Here is a 24,070-nt window from a genome sequence, read left to right as displayed (position 1 = left end):
GGTGTGTCACTGAGAGTATGTGCTGTTGTACAGGTCACCCAGGTGCTTCTATTTTAGCCTTTTTAATCTTCCATCTGGTTTAACAGACAAAGCTACATTTATTGTGCATATGCTTTGCTTATATTGCGCATATTCTCAGGACTCCAGGCCCCCAACTGGGCCCCCAAAGCCCCAGTTTCACTGAATTACAGCTGGTTTGTGGTAATCTGATTATACTGTTTGGGACTGTAGAGACATACACTGCTTCAGCACAATATTAACTGACATAATAAGGACTAATGAGTGGGTTCTATAAGGGTGTGTTAGAAATAGTTTAAAGACCTATCAAAATAATATAATAAATATATAATAAAAATGTAACATTAATAATATTACAGTTTGTATTTGTAGAGTTCAAACATGTACAACTTAGAATCAATAAATAAGACACTGAATAAATGGACATATGAATAAACATATGGCTGTTGCTTCAGGCAGAATGAACAAACAGCAAATTATAAAAGAATAAACCCCGTTGTACGTTTTGTTGTCTTGAATGAACTGAATTAAAGTAGGTTTAATGTTCCTTTTTGACATGGATCAACAAGAAAAGAACTTTCACTGTTGAAATTACAACAAATCAATCAATTACAAATATAAAATACTTACATTACTAGATATGAGTTTGCAAAGGTTGGGCCTTGCAGATAGGTGTATTTATATCACAATGAATCACAATCCCTTTAACTACAAACAGGATGTCTCCATATAACAAATTGAGTAACTTCTAAAACCAATTGGCTGCTGATTTTAGGTGGTCATTTTTAAATGACACCTAATAGTATTGAATAAAAATGTCTCATGGTGAACTGAACTACTACAGCTTAAAGTAAAAGGAATAATAAATTTAAAAAGCAGCATGCAAAAACATAATAATAAAACATGATAATAATCATCATCATCATCATAAAACATTGTGAATAATTATGGATTTTTTTGTTATATTGTATACATTTATTTATTTATTTATTTATTGAGTTGTTAACCCTTTCAAACCACACCAGTTCGCTCTGGGTTCAAAGGTTTAAGTGCTTGTGAAAGTTGTCTTAAAGCAGAACAAGAAGCGTGATGCCGCTCCAGGTTTCAAAGGGTTAAATAATTAATTTTATTTATTTATTTAGTGGTGAATACTTTGGGCCTCCTCTCTATAGTGCATATTGCTATTTGTTTTCAATCAGATATCCTCGCAGATAACCAGGGGTAATGTAATATTCTGACATAGGAGTACTGTACACACTGAACAAATATGGAGAGAATCGGGATGTCATTAGGGCCCACCAGCTGATTTTTTGTCTTTGGGCACCCCATTTGATTATTTCGACCACAGTGTGAAATCGTGGAAATAAAAGACTGTGGTTGTAAACAGATAAAGTCAGTTTTGTTTCAGTCCTTTTTTTTTATTATTAAAACGACACTGAGTCTGCGCAGTGCGCCTCTCCGTTCCCATGACGTAATCTGACGTCCACTGTCAGAATCCAGGAAGTTGGTTGCTCGCTGTTGTTTGTGTTCAGTGGCCGCAAATCGTCCCTGTTTTTCTGATTTAAAATATCGCTTTCACGGGCCGAAATGGCGACGTTTATTTCAGTCCCGTTAAAAAAGTCTTCTGAGGTGGACCTAGTGAAACCTCTGTCGAAATTTGTCACAGCCTCATACCCAGCGGCCGAGGAGCAGGGGGAGTATATCCGCGCCGTGGAGGAGTTGAACAAGCTCCGCAAGAACGCGCTGGGAAGGCCGCTGGACAAACACGAGAGCTCCCTGGAGATCCTGCTCAGGTAAAAAATAAGTCCTGCTATTATAAAACACCTTAACTAACTACCATATTATCAACACTCAAAGCGACTCTCTCCTCTGCCGCGGTGTGTTAGCTCAGTCATTGCCGCACCCAGATGCGTTAGCTTGTAGCTGCTAACCTGGGAGCTAAAGTTAGGCATGCTAATATGCTGGTTGGCATTTGTCACCACAATTACTGACTCATACGACACTCGTGCCAAATTTCTCCTAGAGGCTAACACACACTTTGCTTGTTAACTTGTATAACTGAACTGTCAGATACTTAAAACATCAGATAAGCCACGTTAGCCGAGCTAGTTATGGTCTCTAGCTTTGGCTATTTCGTCGAAGTGACTCAAAGCAAACTCGACATGGTTTACCTGAGCAGCAGAAGTAGTTTCAACTCAACTTTATTGACATCAAGGTGAAACACAGAGCACAAACATAATAAAATACTGATATGAAACAGAAATGTATAAAACGCATTCTTAGACATAAATATAATTGTAATACATAAGTGACAGTATAGCATGAAATATAGAATAACTCCAGCAATAATAATAAATATACAATTATTATTATAGTTGTTGTCGTTGTCATTTCATTTATATATATGTTTTTATTTTACTTGATAGGCTATATGCAATTTAACATACCATAAAACTTTGTTAAATAGCCCAGGCATATATTTGGGACAGGCGTCTATATGGAACAAGCTTTTGATTCTTTTCACATAAAACTGTTCAAGCAAAAATGGAAAAACAATCAAATTTTAAACCTCATTTTGCGTTTCTCTTGTTTACTTATACAGTATTACTTCTTCTTTGGTGCTCATGTTTTTAGTTAAATGATGTAGATATGTAGGTATGTAATGTAGATAATCTTACCAAGCTAACCATGTGTAAAGCAAAAGTTTAAACATTTATATATGTATGTGTCTAGTGGTAGCTTAAAACACTGTTTTACGCATGTCAGGAACTTTGATAGTAATGCATAGTAACTGGGCCTCTAATTGAGAGAGGCCTTTATTTATCAAGTAGCCACACTGGGCTACTAAAAGGGACTGGGCATCTAATGGGGACTAGGCTTATATTTGAAGTTTTACGGTAGTTTCAGTAGAGGGTATGAGACTGATGTATTGCACAGAGAGCCCTATCCCTAGTTGGGCTTTTACATTAAGGTTTACGGTGTATTAAAATATTCAGTTTCATCATAAAACCACCATACACAATAATAACAGAAGACACAATAAAATACTTATAGCAAAATACACATTCTACAGTACATATACTACAATACACATATTGCAATACACATACTGCAGTAACTCAACCTAATCATCAATCAGTCATCCTCACCTGCTGACTTTCTCTTACTGAATTTTGGTTAATAGGCAAGGTAAGGTAAGTTTATTTATACAGCACATTTCTGCAACAAGACAATTTAAATTGCTGTACTTAAAACATCTAAAGCACTAACACATAGTGCAAAAGAAACACTTAACAAAAAAAAAGCCAAAAATGTCTAAGAGAGATATAAAATTCCAAAATAAAAGTTATAGTTCAATGTAAGAAATATATAATGTAAGAATAAATATATTCAATTTAATAAAAGGCAGCAGCAAAGTCTTCAGGCTTTATTCAAAAGAACTGAGAGTTAAAGTGGACCTGTAATCACATCAACAGAGGTCACAGTTGTGAACAATAACTTGTGAATATACTCAGAAAATCCACAGTCTACAAATACCTTCATACATATATAAACCCATCAGCACCTTTTAGATATATTTAGCTACATTGCACTGGTGATATCAGTCACATTTAGGCCCATATTCAGCTGAGGCCTTCAGTTTTTTGGTAGCCACATGATCAGACATCCAGGATGACAACAAAAGTTTCATGAGACACTGAGAAGGGCTGCATATACTCTTCCAGCAGATTTTATGTTTTAAATAGCAGCTCTGGTTGTAAAATACACCGGACATACATACATTTTTTAAAGAGCAAAAGAGTATCACAGCACCATTTTGCATAGAGGAACTGTAACTGAAATAGATTTAAACAATGTTCCTCTGTGTCCCATGCTTCGTTTACCCCGCCCAGTCTGTTATTGACTGCTGTCTTGCTCTTATGCAGTTAAACTTATAATAAATTAATGACTGAGCCCTAATGCAGAAGGGTAAAACCGTATAATTACTAGCTTAATGCCAGTGAACCAGTATGCTGAATTCCAAGGTGACACAAAGTGCAGACTTTGTCCTCCCTCATTTCGGTCTTTCCTCTCCATGACTCATGAGTTATTTAATGTACAGGGTTAGCCCAGATTACGTAAGCAAAGTATGCTCTTGCATTGTTGTCCGTATTCCATATTTCTCCACTGTGAGCTGTTTTATAGCCACAGTGCTTAGTGAAACTGTGTAGTCGGTGCCAACATCAGGCACTTTAAATATTAAAGACTGTACCAGCTCAAGGTGCTGAGTGTTAAAAGCCGACAGAGTGCAGCTAAACTGGAGCGATGCAAAACAATTATTTACTATAATACAATAGCTTTTTTTTCAGGCATGTGATTTTTTAATGCTTTTTTGAGATCACTACATGTGACAACAAGAATTGGCAGCTGATGGTCATGTGACTGTTGACCAGATTCAGTGTGTGTGTTCGAGTTCGTGTTAGGGATGCACTGAGGTCATGTTAAACAGTTTGAAGCTGTGAAGCCTCACTGATAACGTGACCTTTAAATTCTAATCAACATTCAATGTCTTTTCATGTCTCTTCATTTTGTGTAAGTCATGTAAGTCATGAAATAAGGCTACACTAATATTATTAGTATTATGTAATACCAATATTATAACAATATTACTATTTGTAGAATTGGATCTGTGTGGTGGATGCTAAGGATTGTTTATGATTTGTGTGATTCAAACTTTTCCAATAACTCCAGAGTGTTGTGAAGTCCAAAATTTATTGTGAAAAAAAAGAAAAAAGATAGATGTAGTCATTTCCAAAATTCACATGTTTTTATTTAACATAAGTATTCAGCCTTAATTCATATTTTTTGGCGCTTAGCCTTTTAAAAGCATTTTCAATGCGATCAAAAAACTGTTTGCTCTCCTGTACCTGTATTAACGGAGCGGTCAATCTAACACCACCATAAATTACATGTAGGGCAACGCGATATATCTGTATCATTTCAATATTGTGATATTAGACTAGATATATAAGATTTTGGATATTGTAATACCATAAATGTTTTTCCTGTTTTTAAAGGCTCCATTACAATAAAGTGCTGTAATTTTCTGAACTTTCTGAACAACTTTATTCAATTTGAGATTTTGTTTAAGTATTTATTTTATACACATATATACACAGTCACACAGCTGTAAGTTGCACAGATACAATACGCAGGGTTGGTATTGGTGCATTTTAAATCTCTCTGTCTACTCATGTCGCCCTAACATGATAAAAATATCCCTATACAAATTAAAAATTTGGGGAAAGGAGAGAAGTGGTGTCAGAGTTATTGACACATACCTGATATGAAGTATCAAAATTTGTATGATAAAACAAATTGTTGGACAGCTGCATCCCTGGTTAATGTTTACAGTTTGTAAGACAGTATGTAAGAGAAATACTCACAGAGTATAAGAAAAAAAGTTATCTGTACTGTCTGAAAAGGAAAGATTTCTCACAGGATCTGAAAGATTTGCCCACCTTTCTAGTCTGAGGATATAACTAATTAACTAACTCAAACGTTCGGGGATGTTGGAAGGCTTTGCGTGTAAGATATTGGTGTTATGGGTTTATAGATTAATGGTCTTGGCTAATTAGCAGCCGGGTGGAAGCTAGCTGTCTGACCATTTCTGACTGCTAGCGTTGCCGCTCCTTGGCTGTCTGCACGTCGTCTATTAGCCATGTGCCAGGTAGCCAGGGCGACGGGCCCTATCCCTTTCAAAGCCGCGCTGACACACAGCTATTGTATCACCATGGTAACCATTGTTTCGTTGAGGCTCTTTCTTGTTCCCTTTAGTTAACCAGCAGATGCACTTCATCTCAGCTTTCCATACTTGTGTTACTTGAGTAACTGAAAGGGAAATGTAACAAACTCTGTGTTTGTAGTTCTGTATACATATAAAGCCAGTCTTTGTTTATGTTTGCACTTTATGTTTTTCAAGGCATGGGAAAAGCATAGTGGATGAACTGGTAAAAGGGGATTCCCGAACTGGCCCCTCTGCGTGTTGTCGTTTCTAATAATAGACAGTTGACATCACAGGCACAGAAACTGATAAGACGAGGAGTAGAGGAGTCATCTGATTCTGTGTGTTATTCTGCCCGTCCTGATATTTTCTCCTGACTCACCGTATGAAGGAACAACTTCCTCAGGCCTCAGATCTGCAGTTATGTCATAAATCACTTCCCTTTAACTCAGTTTTTCCAATTATGACTTACATCCCTTTTTTTCTTTTTTTCAACTTCACTTCAACTCAGTGCAGCGGCGGGCCATCCCAAGGTGCATAGGGCCACAGATTAGGTGGAACATGGATGACCAGGGGAAAAATATGAAATGAAACAAAGCTGAATAAATATGAATTATATAGGGGAAATACCCCCTTTTTATCAGCTGCTTCCTCAATTTGTCATTAATGATTAATAAGAAACTGTTGGTTGGGCGACATTAATAACATAACATTAATAATATTTTTTAGCATGACAGAAAAAGTTTGAGAATATCTGCTTTAACCAAACTTAAATTCAGTCATATAAACTAATGACATTTCTCTCTTTCCTTTAAAAATGATGACCCATGATTTGCAGAAAACAAAAAAAGAGCAGGTACGTTTAGGTTTAGACTCTTAAGAAAACGTGGTTTTAACCCTGCGGCTTCTTTCTCTCTCCAGATACTATGACCAGCTGTGTGCTGTAGAGCCCAAGTTTCCCTTCTCTGAAAACCAGGTGAGTGATCGGACAGCACACCTGTGGATGACACTTTGTTTCAAAACAGAAGAACTTGAGTTTAAAGCTCCTCTCTGTTTCCGCAGCTCTGCCTAACCTTCACATGGAAGGACGCCTTTGATAAAGGATCACTTTTCGGTGGCTCAGTCAAGCTCAGTAAGTGCGACCTCAAATGCATTTCTGTCTGCAGAGCAATTTATGTGCATCAAACTGTTTGTACACAGATGCAGTTAGCTTCATATTAAAAAGCCAATGCAGGTCTTTGTCCTCACTGTAAATACATACTGTCTCTTACTATCCGTCTTTCTCTTTGTGTGTCTGTCTGTCTCTGTCTCTCTCACACACACTGAGAAACAAAGCTTTTACACACTAAATGGGTCTCTGTTTTATTTTGTGTCCAGAAACAGGCCTGACAAAGTGGCTTAAAGGGTTTATAGAAAAATTAGCCACTGAAGTTTGTGTGTAAGAGACAGAAAGACATGACACAGGTGTGTGCGGAGTAATATGAGCGTATGTCATGGTGAGAGACTAAACAAACACAATATATAAAGAATGAGTGAGAAAAAAATCTTTAAATACTTCAAAAGGCTCTTTTTCTAAGTTCACATTTATTCTGTTCACGCTTGAATCTTTTGTCCTCTGTGGTGAATTGTTGGAGCTCATGACTGTGGGATTTTTTCCCCCAGTCTTTTCTGGGTGAGAAAAATGTAGAATGAAGCAATAGAAAGTGTTGGAAAAATGCCAACCCCACACAAAAAGAAAGCAGTCAATCTCTGACAAGGGATGAAAGATAAATGTCACTTCCCCCCCCCTGTCATCACTTTCCAGATGTGGGAATGAATAAAAACAGTTTTAATGTCACAGTTTAAGTGGAAACTTGCCAGTATGCAATGAAACCATATTCTTCTGTTGTTCACTTTGTCCAATGAAAAAAATAAATTCCATGTAAGATTTTGTTAAAAGGCACAAAAAGGCACTCTAACAAAGAATTTCTTTGTGTTTGTTTTACGTACTGCAGCTTTGGCCAGTTTGGGCTACGAGAAGACGTGTGTGTTGTTCAACGCAGCAGCGCTGGCCAGCCAGATCGCCTCCGAGCAGAACCTAGACAACGATGAGGGCCTGAAGGCTGCAGCCAAATACTATCAGGTGGGAACGCTGACAGACAGGAGCGTGTTCTGCATGATGTAAGAACATCTGCTGAAAATGACTCAGTGAATATGTGTATCCTGAAGATATTAAACAGCGGGCAGTGAACAGTGCTCAGTTATAAGGGAACTGTGAACTCTGAAGGGAAAAAATGAACGACAGCTTACCCAAAGTTGACAAGCAATATTACCCATCAGTCACTGCGCCTCACTAGAGCAGCTGATGCGAAGTCATTTAAAACACTGAGCTCTGGAAAAAAATGTTTTTATTTTGAAACATGAAAATGCAGAAAATTAACAACAAACTGCCACAAATAAAATGATTGTATGTGCCTATGATACTTTTTCGTTGATTTTTAATAAAGTGTAGTAGTTTTGCTTATTGGCTTTATTGTAAATAATAAATCTCGGGTTGACACTGAAGTCAACCATGACGTGTCCATCTTGTAAATTAATCAAATCACATTAATTCACAAGTTGCATACATTTTAACGAAATAACTTTTGCAATGGTTTCAGCTTTTTTTAAGTGTCTGTTCAGTAATTTTTATTTCATTAGTGTAAAATTTCAACAGTAGCAGCACCATTCAGACACAAGGAAATTCAAAGTGCTTCACAGGGGCATAGAAATACATTCAATCCTGAATGATAAAACACATTAAAATTACATTCAAAAGACAATGACTACATCCATGACGTGTCCGAAGTTTTTTATATATATATATATATATATATATATATATATATATATATATATATGTGTGTGTATATATTCCGCTCAATCTTAACTGAAGGGTGTGTATTTTTGTTTTTTATCTCGCACTTTATTTGCTAATGTAAACATCAGTATTGAAACTGTCTTAAAAATTCAGAATCAGTATGTATCAATAAATCTGTATTTTTGACAACACTCTGTGTGAGGCTTGAGCATGCGAGAGGCCTGAGTCTTGCAGATTTATCTGCTGTTAGTGGCTTACAATCATCGACAGTCTTGGCAAAAGTATCTCATCTATTTCTCTCCTTCTCTGTCTCACATCCAGCTGGCCAGCGGAGCGTTTGGCCACATCAAGGACACGGTGCTGTCAGCGCTGAACAGGGAGCCCACCATGGACATCTCCCCCGAGACTGTGGGTACCCTGAGCCTCATCATGCTGGCTCAGGCCCAGGAGGTCTTCTTCCTCAAAGCCACCTCAGGTACCAAAGGACAGACTGCTCAAGGGTTCAAACACACACATAATCTTTACTCAGAAGTGGTCTCATAAACTGCTCACAGACTTTTGAACCTTTTCGGTGCACTATCATTATGATTTTCTAGTTTTAAAAGTGTATCATAGACCACCAGTCCTTGCTCTGTAATGCGTTTAACTACAGATTTGGCTGTTCAATAACATGACTCGACGATTCCTTTTTGTTTTCCGTACAAAGTTTTAAAGTTTGAGCGAGCTCTGCAGGACTTTTAGTGTGGTGTGCATTCACATTATAAAGTAAACAAGCTAACTGCGCTAACCACAGTTGGTTGGTAAATGTGACATTTTTTGCAGACACTAAATATCAAACAAAAGCCAGAGACTGTATGCTGTTGACTTGCTGCGAGCTGTACATTCTTCTTCACCTTGCCATGCAGTCTCGCTCTCCCTCTGTGTCGCTGCAGCATGTCTGCAGCTACCAAGAGTGGCCTGAAAGCCAAGAGCAATGACTCCACAGCAAAGTCTGTACACTGCACAGAAAAGAAATGACTGCTCAAAGCAATCTGAGTCAACTAAGGGTCTCTGACTGATTATTCAAGCCTCCAACCTTTAGGGGCAGCCCTGTGTTTAACTGGTGTCACAAATCTGCCTATTCATTCAAACTCTGCCAAATGAAGCAGAGTTTGAATGAATAGCATCTTTGATCATGCACATTTTCCCCTTTAGATTCATTTGAAGCGATGGCAGTAGGCAGTTTCGATCCAGGCTGAGCTCAGCCTCTGTCCCAGTTCTGTCTACGGAGTTGCTTATTAGAGGTTTTAAGCACAATCGTTTTGTAGGTTACATCACAGAACAAGTTCCTATTTAGAAAAATTAGACCTATGTTTTCTGCTGAGGGGGTGAGTTTTTGTTGTTCTTTCACTTTGTGAGATGTAGAAGCAGTTTCATGTAGAAACATTCTTGTAAAATAAATGTAACTCAACAGAAAGCAGCTGCAGACCGCCCTGAAAACCATTACCAATTAGCAGATCACAGCTTCTTCTCTTGAGTGTATCCTGTTTGAAATTTTCTTTTAAAAAAGGTGACTTGTTGACTTCACAGATAAGATGAAAGATGCTGTCATCGCAAAGCTGGCCAATCAGGCAGCAGATTTCTATGGCGACGCCTTCAAGCAGTGCCAGTACAAAGACAACCTTCCCAAGGTATGTGAAGGACACACACACACACACACACACACTCACACACACACACACAGCGACACACTAACCTAAACACTGCTCAGTCAGCCGTGTGTTTGGTGTGATGGAGATGCATACAGACTCTGGATCCTGAATGGTTTGGTGTGTGTCTGATTGTGTGTTTTGTTCCGTATGTGTTTATTTCTGGAAAATAGACTTGAAAAGTGGTACTCAAGATGTGGGAACCTCTCTCTGTTCTCATTGGTTCATTTCCATCCTGTTCTCACTCTGATTGGTTGGTTACTACTAAGCTGCAGTTTGACTAGTTTTTCAATCTGGTTGGTTTCTTACCCTCTAATCATGGGCATCTGGAGTATTTACTGTCTGCCTAACACTGTGCCTGAATCACACAAACACACTACCACAAGTTCACACTACAGATTTAATATTTTGAGGTAATTCAAATTTAAGTTAAAAGAGAATCCGTAAATAAATAACTTGCACCAGCTGCTCGTAGGATCTGACTTAGCTTAGTTAGGACTTGTTTAAAATGAGATCTAATAGTGATTTATAATACACGCTATGTCAGTTACCTCAGACTAAATTACTAAATAATGCTGTGAAGGCGTGTGCTACTCATCCTTAAATACAGATATTTCTCCATGTGTGCATGTAGCTGAAATGACGGTTCATAAATCTATCAATTAAGAGAAGATGAATGAACATTATATTATTTCTCAGAATAAACGCAGAACATTTCCTGGTTGTAGTTTCTGATGTGTGAGGAGTTGAGGCTTCTCTCTGCGCAATATCATTTAGATTTGAATGTCTGGTTTTTAGACAGTTTAGCAGTTTCTTACTTTCTATGCTGAAAAACTGTGGAACTGGATTTTAGTAATTTCAGCTTTTTTTCAGTTCTTATTTATAAAAGCGAATTAAAAACAATATGCGAAAACATTCATTATTTATTTTATATGTGAAGCAAGTACCTAGCCAAAATCAATTATTTGGCAACATAATAGCACACAAAGTCAGGATGCACCATACATGTTGACAGTCAGATTTTAAAACAATTAATTTACATAATGAATATCTAACCATTAGTACTCAAATGTCAAATGTGAAAAATCTACTGAAAAGTCTTGAAAATTTCATTATGAAAAAATTTGGACTTTCAAAATGGAAATATGTAAGAACACTAGGATTTTTGGACATTACATTTTAGGCTCTGGAAAAATTGTGATGAGCATTTTTAAATTATTTATTACTTTTTTCTTGTTTTTTTTTTTTTTTTTTACATTTGACAGACTTATGATTAAGTATGAAAGTATTTCAAATATTCAAAGTATTTTTTCATTACAAGTATTTGTTAACATTAAATCGATTAAAAAAAAATTCTGATGTAAAAACAAAGTCGCACCTATATTTACAAAAAATTGCCAGGTAAGTTTGAAATATTGCTTGACCCCTAAAACTGTTCAGTTTTGATATGACATTACATTTTGTGAAGCTACAGTGAGAGCAGTTTATCGCTCTTAATTTGACAGCGCTATAAAATGTTTCCTAGCGACAGACTGACACATTTCTCACATCTTTTCTATACAATACTAATACAGTACTTAACTCTTAATGGTGCAACCTCATTTAGTAACTTAGGCGGGTGAAACTAGCTGGTAGTTGCGTAGAACTTTGAAAAGACTTCACACTCAAAATTAGTACTAGATGTATGGACAGCTGCTGCAACACAGTCATCACATGTAGTTTCTAATGCTCGTTGTTTACCTCAGTGACAACGGGAACACAGGAAATAAGGCCGGTGTGTATTTTCTCCCCAGAATCAACACACACACACACACACACACACACACACACACACACACACACACACTCCAGGTATGGCTATGGGACCTTTGATGAAGGTGTAGCAGCTTTTGCTGAAAGATTAAACACTCATGGCCTGTTCTGTTTTCTCTCTCGTTGTCTTCCTTTCTTTCTGCATCCCTCGTGGTGATGGTGGTGTTGGCATTGGTTGTGCGTGTGCTCGTGCTGTGTTTGCACACCTCTGACTGCTTGTGCCTGTTTGTGACTGGCTTTCGTGATGTCATTTGTGATTTGACCTCGCTGGCGTGTGCGTCTGCCATTTTGTGGTTTGCCTTGCCGTCGTGCGTGTGCGTGTATATATCTGTTTGCGTGCCTGCGTGTTGCTCTGTGGTTGCCTCTCCCTGGTCAGTATTTTTATTTTCAGGAAGTGCTGCCGGTGCTGGCGGCCAAGCACTGCATCATGCAAGCCAACGCCGAGCTGCACCAGAGCATCCTGGCCAAGCAGAAGAAGCGCTTTGGAGAGGAGATCGCTCGCCTGCAGGTACACAGCTTTCACATCGATTCCTATCTCCAATGTCTTATGTAACCTTCAAAAAACTGGACAGATATTAGATGATGACAAACACGCCTTGAAGTTCCACATCAAAAACTAGAAAACTTATTCCTGAAGCAAGTTTGTTCCTCCATGTTCTCTCCTGCGGTCTGTTCGTCCTTTCAGCACTCAGCAGAGCTGGTGAAGACGGTGGCAACTCGTTACGACGAATATGTGAGCGTCAAGGACCTGAGTGACAAGATCAACCGAGCCCTCACCGCAGCCAAAAAAGACAATGACTTTATCTACCATGACCGTGTGCCTGAGGTCAAGGATCTGGAGCACATCGGCAAGGCAGCGCTGGTCAAAGCGACCGCTATCACACCTCCACTCAGCCAGAAATTCACAGGTGAGAAACTCAGACATTCAACACAGTTCCTTATTGTTTGACATACATAGAGTTTCAGTATTAAGTCTCTCTATCATTGTATAGAAGACAAAATGCTGTGTCAAAACCTGTCAGTTTCTGATTCAGTTAACATCAAAATCTTTAAAGGAAATGTTTGACATATTGGGAAATATACTTAGTCACTCACTTATCAAGAGTTAGATGTAGATTACAATTTTATTATTGCTTATGGTCAAGAAAAAGTCAAATATATAAACCACTGTAAAACTACAACTTGCTGCTTTTACACTTCGGTTTTTGTACAGATTAAACAAACAAGATACAGACCGTTTTTGTGACCTTCAGACTGAGAGAAAGACTGCCTGAGCAGAGAGACATTTAATGTAAGGCAGCATTGAATTTAATGGGAGTGTTTGCTGATTTTCAACCGGGTGTGTGTCATTGTAGTGTTTTGAGTAGCTGTAGATAAATGGTGTCAAGGCGCCCAACATGCCACTCGCTCCTGGAGCTCCCAGCATGTCCACCAGCCAAAAATCTGCTAGATGATGTGAAATGACGTATTTTACGTCAGGAAGGGCACAGGTGGGGAACCCTCGGCCTGTCAGAACAGAGGAGAGGCCAAACATTGTTCAATCTGCAAGCACTCCTCACACCACGGTGACACAGACCTGTTAGAAAATCAGCAAAGTATCCTTTTAAGTTGCTGACCCTCTTCGTTTTAGCACAATCCCATCCAAACTCTCAAAAAACACGACCCCAGATGTATTGTATAGGGACTGGATGAGTCCAGATGGGATCTAAACCACATATTCTGTGTTTGACTTATGTTTTTAATCAGTTGTTTTTGTTGTTCCTGTCTTTTCAGACTTGTTTGAGAAGATGGTCCCCATGGCAGTGCAGCAATCCATGAGCATTTACAGCCAGAGGAAGTCCGAGACTGTAAACAGACTGGTGGGATCGATGAGAGAGGCCACTAATCTCTGCAATGGGTACGCTGTCCTTTGTCTATGTGACTGCATGTTGCTATGCATGTGAACGTCAGTGACTATGCAGATGAAGTTGTCTTCCTATGGACGTGTCCATGAGCACTTCTGTAGGTACCATTAAAATGATAGAAGAACTCATGATTTTCCATCAGTTATTTGTATCACTCTAATTAATGATGCTACTGAATGTTTAACAGTTTGGATATTTTGCTCAAAGAGTAACTTCTTAAGACCACAATAACTGACAGCTGCTTTGTGACTGTCCATCAGTGTGTTGGCATCCCTAAACCTGCCAGCTGCTCTGGAGGACCTGTCAGGAGACTCAATCCCTCAATCCATTGCTGAGAAGGCCCGAGCTGTTGTGCAGCTTGGAGGACTGCAGAGCATCGAGCAGCTAATTAAAGATCTGCCTGAGCTTCTGACCCGCAACAGAGAGATCTTGGACGAGGTCAGAAACGCACAGAATCAGTATGACTACATGTTGTTGTCAGTGATCTGACCTCTCTTATTTCTGCTAAAACATAACCATGACTTTATTTGAAAAGTAAAGCAGACACTTTTGCAACTTCAGCCTTTGAAACAGCTTGTTTGTCACGTGGCTTTCTTGACAACGACGCATATGAATGTAACGCTGTTTAGCAGCTTCCCCACCACCACAACCAGAAGAACACATGAATGCTAAAAACTCATAATCGTCCCTGAATGGCGGAAATCCCAGATCAGGATCGTCACTGAAATCTAATCCACTGATCTTTGGGCCAAGGACTGTTTGTCCATCAGCTTCAGCCAACCCTTTTTTTCTTCTTCTTTTTTTTAAAGACATTTGCTGACAAACAGTTTAACAGACGGTAGTAAAAAGATAAAACACAAACCGCTTCCAAGTTTGTTGGCAGAGTTGAAAAGTCCACACCAAAACGTCCTAATTTCTCCCAAAAAGTATTTGGTTTTGTTGTATAAGGACAAAGAGCCATAACTGAAAAAAGTACATTTCAGGTGGCCAAAAGCTGACTTTGTGTAATTTACAAGCATTTTTGGATATTATTACACATAAAAGTAGTGCTGAAACAATTAATGAGTTGACTGAAAGAATTGAAAAGACATGAAATGTTCTTGACAGTTTTCATAATTGATTGTTGAAGTTATTTATCAGGCATAAATATACATTGTAAGGGTATGTTGCTTTTCTTTGTGAATTAAATACACACACGCACACAAGTTCACTCTCTGAACTTATTTCTGTGGGGTTTTTGTTGTTTTTTGCTATTTTTGGACATTTTTAGACAAAACAATTAATTGATAAATATTTAAAATGAACTGATAATTTCAAGTTTTTCTTACATGAACTTATGGTCTGTATAGTTGAGATGGCTGAGTAATGATACTCTGAATTCTAAAACAGTCCTCAAAAATCAGATGATATTCACATGCCCCAAAAACGACAAATTATTAATACTTAATTAATTATATAAGGTGTAATTATTTGAGGAACTACTGTGTTTGTTGTTCATGTTCAAAGCACTCAGTATGTTTGTGTTTTGTTTTGTCTTCAGTCTCTGAAGATGCTGGATGACGAAGAGACGACAGACAACGAGCTGAGAACTAAGTTTAACCAGCGCTGGAACAGAACTCCCTCTGGAGACCTCTACAAGCCCCTTCGTGCAGGTACACACCATAAACTGTAAAATAAAGATGGACGACATGACAGATCCCTAAAAGTGAAGCCAAAACATCTCGATCGCCCTGTGATGGCTGTGGTAAAAACGCATAAACATCGCCCCCTCCATGGTAGTGGTCAGTTTGTTCCCTGTCAGAGGATCCCAAAGCCTTCAATTTCTAGATCGGCATCACAATCATAGTCTTCAAGCCAAGTTTCTGTCAGGGAAATAATACAGTGTAGGTACTTAAAAAGGAAAGGAATTTAACACTCGCCTGAAGTTCATCTATTTCGTTTCTTAATGACTGAATCCGGAGCAACTGCTGCTGTTTGAAACAGAAATAGGAAGTGTTGATTTATTTACGAATGGTTTTTTTTACAATTTTTCATATCTGTGACATATTGCAACTGTAGTGAAAGGTGGAACAATGTCTAAATGATTATCAAAACACAGTTTTCACTGTCTATTTTTGCTGAAACTGCAAGCATTGCACAAACAAAAGAGGCGAGACTCCTAGTCTCTTTATGTGCAGCAGCCGACCAGCAGCGACGCTGTACATGCACACTGTAGCTGCTCTAACTTGTTAACATGGAGGCTGAAAAAAAACTAAAAACTTGTTGCTATATAAAGGGGGGTTGATTTCAGGATTGACAGCTGTGTGTAACAATCAGCAGGCTCGTGATCAGTGGCGCTGCTTATGACTGGTCCATTGAGTGTTTGCAAGATGGCAGCTGCCGTATCCGGGATATTTCGACTTCATTTTGTACAGTATATGTGTACACACTCACACACACTGAGAACATGCCCCTTCTTGTTTCCTTTGTGCCGTGCTGTAATGTTGAGGTTTGTCACCATGTCAGCCACTGTGGACGATTCTCCTCATCTCTTCCTCTCTCCTCTCTTGTCCCCTCTAACCTTACCTCCCTTCTCTCCCGCAGAGGGAGCCAACTTCCGCAACATCTTGGACAAGGCAGTACAGGCGGACCAGGTGGTGAGGGATCGCTACAACACCCACTGTGACATGATCGCCCTGCTGTGTAAACCAGAGAACGAGCTCAATGCTGCCATCCCCTCCGCCAACCCGACCAAGACACTGCAGGGCAGCGAGGTCTGTACGCTGTAACTCTTTATATCTTTTGTATTGTATGGACAGATATTACAAAACGTACTGTTGTAATGGTTGAGTTTAGGATGTGCCACCTAATCAAAGGTATTTTTGTGTGCCACGTAAACACAAGACTCCTGCCGCACAGAAACACCCAGTGGACACTGTGTGCTTTATGGCCCCATTCCTCCTCCCCACTGTAGCTCCATTTTTCATTTTCTTTGCTGACTTTGCATTGTTTGACATGGGGAACTTAAATAACTAAGCAAGCAGAACTGGGAAAGCTGGAGGAAGAAGTGCATGTCTTTCCACAGCTGCACTGAACTCATGTAAAAGTAAAAAAACAACAGTATATAGCAGTCATCATGAGGGCGAGAGGTCAGAGGTTAATGTAGGGTAGAGTACGTTCGCTGGGCTTTGCTCACTGTGTCTGTCTTCTCACCATCATCATCCAGGTAGTGAATGTGCTGCGCTCCCAGCTCACCCAGCTGGATGAGATAAAGAAGGAGAGGGAGGCCTTGGAGGGTGAAATCAAAGCCGTGACCTTTGACATGTCTACCGCCTTCCTGACGGCACTCGCCCAGGACGGGGCCATCAATGAGGAGCAGCTGTCGCTCGCACAGCTCGATCAGTCGTACGGGAGGTACAACCAGAGGGTACAGGACAGCCTCCACAAGCAGGAAGAGCTGCTGGGACACGTTCAGGTACACACACACACACAGACATACACAGTTTGGGAAAAATGTTGAAATATTACAAACAAAATATTGATTGAGCAGCAAGGTAGGTATTAAAGATGTCTCTTAATCACGTCGTGTCAGCAGTTTTCTACATTCTACCAGCTTAAAGGGGAACTTCTATGCTTTTCCTTATTTTCTGTCATATACTGGATATATAATGTTTCAATGTCGGCTGTTCATATTAAAGGTGGTGAAAGTTTCAAGTAATGAGTTAAACATATGTAAAAGTAATCCTTGTTAGAAAAACCCTCAGGCGTTAGACCGTTCATATACACATTATATACACAATTTTTATTTTTTTATACAAGCTGACATAAGATCGTTACAAATCTCTTTTTGGTCATTTGATCCAGGCACATTACTATAAGTGTTTAGAGGCGGGTTTCCATTCACCCTCAAATTATCAGTCAGTCATTTTCTGTAACCGCTTGTCCTCGTAAGGGTCGCAGGCAGAAGGCGGGGTACACCCTGGACAGGTCGCCAGACTATCACAGGGCAATACCCGCTCACAGGGTAATTTTAGAATCAGTTTTTAGTCACCAATCAACTTGAGCTACATGTCTTTGGACTGTGGGAGGAAGCCGGAGACCCCGGAGAGAACCCACGCAGACACGGAGAGAACATGCAAACTCCGCACAGAAGGGCCTCGCCCACGGACCGAACCCGGTCCAACCGGGTTTCGAACCAGGGACCCTCTTGCTGTGAGGCAACAGTGCTAACCCTCAAATTGTGCAAATTGAAATTGCAGTTATAAAAAACGCCTAATGGTGACGCCTCGGTTTAAAAAAAACCTCCAATTTATCGCAAAAAGGTTTGCATGACGTGGTATATCAGACGATTTGAAAAGGCAATATTTATCAAAACTGCAATGGAAGCAGTTTTTTGCCTTTCATAGGTCACATGACTATGCTTTTTTTGGTAGAAACTGTCTCCCTCAGTCATGATGCAGCAGGTGATACAGGAGGTGTTATTACATCAAATAACTCTTCAAAAGTTGAGCAGATTATCTGGAAGTTTTGAATCCACATTCCTCTGTGAAATCGTGGACTATCACCTCCTAGAAATCCCTCATACGTGGCCGCTCCCATGTATAAAGGGCTTGCCTTTCCATTACGGCTCTCGTAACACGACTACGTCGCCTTGGATTGGAAATAATGAAGGCTGGCATGGTGGTTGCAATAGAAATAAACCTGCTGATGTTTGAACATGCATCACCATGCTTCTTGGAATGCAGTCATTTCACAATTGTGTTTTATCGACATTTCCTAAATATAATAATATGTAATTAATTTTTGTGCAGATCTGTAATGGAAACCTGCCTAATGGTACATACACTGCTACATGTAGCTAACGCCAGGGAAACATTTCATCTTGGTTGTCGATGTTGTTTATTTCTCCTCAGTTTCTAAGGTTGTAGTTACCCCAAAAAAAATCTTAGTCGACTGAATTTCAACTTACTTTTCAATCAATCTATTGGTCGACTGGGGGGAAAAAAGCTGCACGTGTTTTTTTTTTTTTGACATAAACACTTAACAAGGGCTAGTAAACTGTGTGTTCAGGCAAGTGGAATGTGTCAAGTTAAAAATAAATGTTATCTTCATTGTAACATTGCTTTAAAATAAAATACACACCCTAACACTTTTCCACCTGAGCTGCGTGCGCAAGTCCGTCTAACCACTAAGCATTGAATAGGACTGAGGCGAAAAATCTGACATACTGAACACTACAGAGTTAACTCTGGGTTGACAATGTCATATATAACATAACGTTACTTATTCTGTAACTCTGCATGTGAAACAGAGACTTAATACTTTAACCCAGAAGCTAATGCAAGCCATCCTGCCGCTCCAGCAAGGGCTCCCGTGTAGGCGTGTCCCTTTTAGAAACTTTGTAATCCAGCTTTAAACTGCTGTGTCTTTTTTTGGAGACTTAATAAAGGAATCCATAATGATAGATCCAAATTTAATGTCTTCTATGATTATTTATCTGTTTCAAAATGAAAGTTAAAAAATGTTAAACCTTGTGTAAAACACTGTGCTTATCACTGTCACCAGCCGTCCAATAGCAGTGGAGAAGGGGCGGTACAAATACCACAAAAACCAGTCATCACAGAGGACAAATAGAAGTGCTGAACAACAACAGCTGTTGTTCTTCAGCTGCAAAAAGAAACACTTGAAACACAGAATTTGGTTGGGGAAGAGCAAACGGACCAACAGACCTGGATGTTTAAATTCCTTGTAAACTGCACATTTAAAATGTTCTAATAGAAACCCAAAACACAAGTATGAACCCAAAAAATGAGCAGAACAGGTCCCTTTAAAGAGTGACCTAATAACGACATTTGACCCTGTGAAGTAGAGGAAACAAAGAGTATTCCCTTTGTGTGATAAATGAAGCATTACATATATATCAGACAGACATGTAAGCAGATCACACAAAGTCCAAAGAATGGGGAGAACCCAGTTTACCCTTTCAATGGCAAACTGCCACTATGTGCGAAGAAATCATTTACAGTTCACTGTGCATAAATGTACTTGTGTTCTTAGATGTTGTCAGCGGTTACTCTCCTCTATCTATAATCTGTTTTCTGTGATCTCCTTCCAGACGTCCCACCAGGAGTTCAGCAGTCTGAAGCAGTCCAACACGGAGGCCAACCAGAGGGAGGAAGTCCTGAAGAAACTGGCTTCAGCCCATGACAGCTACGTTGAGATCAGCAACAACCTGCGCGAAGGCACCAAGGTACTCACTCAGCACAACACGCCGACACACACGTGCCTCGGGAAAGATGCACTGTACTGCAATAATGCATATCTTGTCGGAAACTTTCTACTTTCATTTGCTTTTAGTTTTTTTTGGTTTGTGTGTGTTTGTCTGTGTGTTTGTTTGGTTTATGTGTGTGTGAGAGAGAGAGAGAGAGAGTCAAGGTGGTTTGCAAGTCAGGTGATTTATTTTTGTCCCCATTTGTTTCTCCTTCCTCAGTTCTACAACGACTTGACAGAAATCCTACTTAAGTTCCAGAACAAATGCAGCGACATCGTTTTTGCTCGCAAGACAGAGCGGGATGAACTACTTAAGTATGTACTTTACTGGTTTTTGTCTAAATGATTGGTTTGGGTGACAGTCATATGAGCCGGCTAGAGAGTAAAGGTAGAGCTGTTTGTAGTTTGTAGTCTGATTTAAATTTAACACTCGAAGCCAATTAGTTTCGAGGTCTGTTGCAGCGTAAGAATACGAGTAGAATATGAAAGAAACATTGCAGCACAGTCACTGCCGGAGATGCTTTACTTACTGAGTTCATTTACATGCACAAAATAGTCTGGTTCCTGTCCTTATTCCGAAAAAAAAAACCAATATTCCTAATAAGCTATTTACATGAAAAATGAATATTTCACTGGCACTCCCGTTTGCATGGTTTGATCGACGTGCTCTAACATGATGTCCATCACGTAAAAATACAAAGAAGGAGAACAGCTGGAGCCGCTTGCAATTTTGCTTTTTTACATCAAACGGGAATTTCTTCACAGTTTCCTCCCCGTGGCGGACTTTTTGGGCTCTCTCTTTCCTTCTTTTACCTTCTTGAAAAGGTCGATGGTGCAATATTTGCCCAAAAACCTGTTCATCTAAGTCTTTCATTGAGTTTAAAAGCAAGCGTGTCTCTCCTCCTGACCAGAAATGTGGGATTTTTTTGCATGCATGCATCCCTACCCCACAGCTTTGCAAACTGTTGGCTAGTTGGTTTGTGTACAACGTATCCATGACGACGCACAGCGCTGACCAAAAACAGACGAGAGGCCATGTGTCATAAACTGCGGTGAAAACCCCAGTTGGAGACAGATATTCCAAATTGGATGTATACATGCCCAGATAATCTTCCTAAAACCTGAATGATACTGACATATCCCACATGTCTTAATCAGAAAATGCTAAATTTGGAAAACAGCCTGAATTGGAATATTTAAATGGAATATGCTGTTTAAATAACTCACATCAAATTCAGAATATTGTCACAATCTGAATAAAAGGTGTATATTGGTGTGTATGTAACCATAGCCAAATGTTTCAGGGACCTGCAGCAGAGCATCGCCCGAGAGCCCAGTGCTCCGACCTTCAACGTCCCCACCTATCAGACCACCCCGGCTGCTCCCGCCGGTGGCCCCACCCCTGCACCCAGGACTGTCTTTGTAAGCAGCCACTCAAACAAACAAATAAACAAAGATGTTGAAATCCAGCAGACGTGAGGCTGACGGTTGGATATTTATGTCTGTTTTTTTTTTCTATACTTGATAGACCCAGCAGCCTCAACAACCCCAGCAGCCCCAGGCAAAGCCCGCACCCCCAGCCAGGCCTCCTCCACCAACCTTCACCCCCCAAGCAGCCTCCACCACTCCCACCAATCCACACCCACTGGCCCTCCCAGCGGCAACCCACCACCTGTTGCCCCATCACCTCAGGCTCAGGGCCCCCCTTACCCCAGCTATCAAGGCTACCCAGGGTGAGTCTCCCATCATGCCATCCTGATTAAGAATAAATTGACCCCCATAATGTAGAGTGTTGATGTCAGGATGAAGTGAAAATTATTTTATCCTCTTCAGAGCTTCTTCTAAGAACTTTGATGGTAAAAGCAAGTCCTAATCTAATCATTTGATCATTTAAGGGGTAATTTTTTCTTATTTTCTTGTTACTTTTTACTATATATATATATATATATATATATATATATATATATATATATATATATATATAGTATTTTTTTAGCTGTCTGAAGTTTTTTTTCTTATTCTAAGGTCATTTTCTTATTTTGTTACTTTTTTATTAATTTCTTGCTATTCTTTTGAGACATTTTTTTGTTAAGTAGCCTATTGCCTTCTTTCTATGTTTTTGAAAGAAGTCAAGCAAATTTACTCAGGTTTCAAAGGGTTAACGGTTTAAATTTCTGAAATATCACTCTCAGATTTGTTTTCTCTGTGATGTCCATGCAGGTACTTCCAGATGCCTGTGGGCTACAATCCCTACGCTTACGGCCAGTACAACATGCCAGTACAGCATCCCTACATGACCTATCAGCAGACTCCAGGACAGGGTGGCTACCCAGCAGCCCCTCCTGCAGGACAGCACTACCCTGGCTACCCCCCGCAACCCCCTCAGCAGCAGCCCTACTACCCTCAGCAATAACTCCTCTCCCTCCATCCCCTCATTCCTCCCCTCACCAGTTAACACCAAATGAAAAAAATCCCCCCAGCAATAACACTTTATCACCATTAGGTCCCTCCCCTCTCAGCGTTTGTTTTCTCTCACTAACAGCAGCTACAGAGACCCAAGTCAAGGGCGACTCTGGAGCTGCTTTGCACTTCTCTTTGAATCCCCTTATTCGTTTCTCCTTTTCATTTCGCCCTCCCTTTTTCTGTCTTGGGTCATGTTTTCTGGGCTCTGATAGCACTTTTCTTAAACTATCTCAACTTGCATCAATGCACTAACCCCCTCTTTTGTTTTTTCTTTTTTTTGGTTTTTTCATACTCATTTTCTAATGGTTAATTGTTTAATTTAAACCCTAACTGGTTTTCACTGATAACTGACTGTCTGGGCTGGACTGCTGTACAACACTCACGGAGGCGCACAGAATCCAAGGATGGCTCTTCGTTTCCTGGTTTGGGTGTTGTGTGTTGGGTGGGCGGATGGGTGGTCTCTGCTACACTCATGGGAGGGCACAGCCACATCCTCAACCCCCCACCCACTCAATCAACTCCCAGTGCTTCTATATCAACGATATTCTTATTTTTGTAACGAATACTGATGCCTCGCTGATGTATAAACCTATACAAATGGATGGCCTGTAGGTTTTCTAATGTAGATGAAGACTGTTGAGAGTTCTGCTCTCTTTTTCTTTCACTCTTTTCTCTCTCTCTCTCTCTCTCTCTCTGTCTCGCACCCAGGGAATGTTGGTATATTTCTGTGTTACAATCAGAGGCTATACAAGCGGCAATTATATAAATATATGTATAAATATGTGGTTAACCGAGACACTCTGCGTGCTGCGCTCTCATGCTCTTTGTGTTTATTTTTATTCCTCAGCTCTAATGTGATTAAAAACATCAACCGCCAGCCAGAATTTGTCCATCTTTACGCATCGTATGTCTTAATTGTGTGTGTGTTTTATTAAACAGTGGAGGTTTGTAAAGCAGCCAGAAGAGGGCAGTCCTGCAGCTCACAGAGGGAGCAGCAGCCGAGCAGCAGTTCACCTGCCTTTGTGTCTCCTCGCAGCCAATCGGCGAGTGAGTTGTGCCATCCGACTAATCGGACGCCTTTTGACCTCCTGAGCATTGGGGGCAGATCCTATTTAGATGACATGCAAATTACGTTCCACTGAGGTCGTGATCTCATCCAATCATATTTCCCCGCAGGTGATTTCTCCACAGACAGATTTCATCCCCAGATATTTATTCAGTGTCAGGAGACGCTAATGATTTCACATATCTCCTCCTTGTGTGTGTGTGTGTGTGTGTGTGTGTGGGGCCGTAAGGGCAGGTGAACTGCTGATCGGCTCTGTGTGTGTGTGTG

General features: G+C 39.9%; 1 protein-coding gene across 1 annotated transcript; it reads left to right on the top strand.

The window, feature by feature from the left end:
* The first annotated feature begins 1,505 nt into the window (after positions 1-1,505).
* Positions 1,506-23,614, top strand: LOC121957616 (programmed cell death 6 interacting protein). Its single transcript, XM_042506301.1, is given in 19 exon segments — positions 1,506-1,811; positions 6,704-6,758; positions 6,845-6,914; positions 7,777-7,904; positions 8,943-9,096; positions 10,191-10,291; positions 12,513-12,629; positions 12,807-13,029; positions 13,895-14,018; positions 14,286-14,463; positions 15,566-15,677; positions 16,609-16,778; positions 17,231-17,479; positions 20,120-20,254; positions 20,495-20,589; positions 21,579-21,696; positions 21,803-21,905; positions 21,908-22,007; positions 22,495-23,614. Coding segments are annotated over 19 exon segments (2,631 nt in total). The 5' UTR covers positions 1,506-1,605; the 3' UTR covers positions 22,688-23,614.
* Positions 23,615-24,070: the final 456 nt, after the last annotated feature.

The sequence above is a fragment of the Plectropomus leopardus genome, chromosome 18 (genome assembly GCF_008729295.1).
Source record: "Plectropomus leopardus isolate mb chromosome 18, YSFRI_Pleo_2.0, whole genome shotgun sequence".
Lineage (NCBI taxonomy): Eukaryota > Metazoa > Chordata > Actinopteri > Perciformes > Serranidae > Plectropomus > Plectropomus leopardus.
This window is presented reverse-complemented; position numbering and strand designations above follow the sequence as displayed.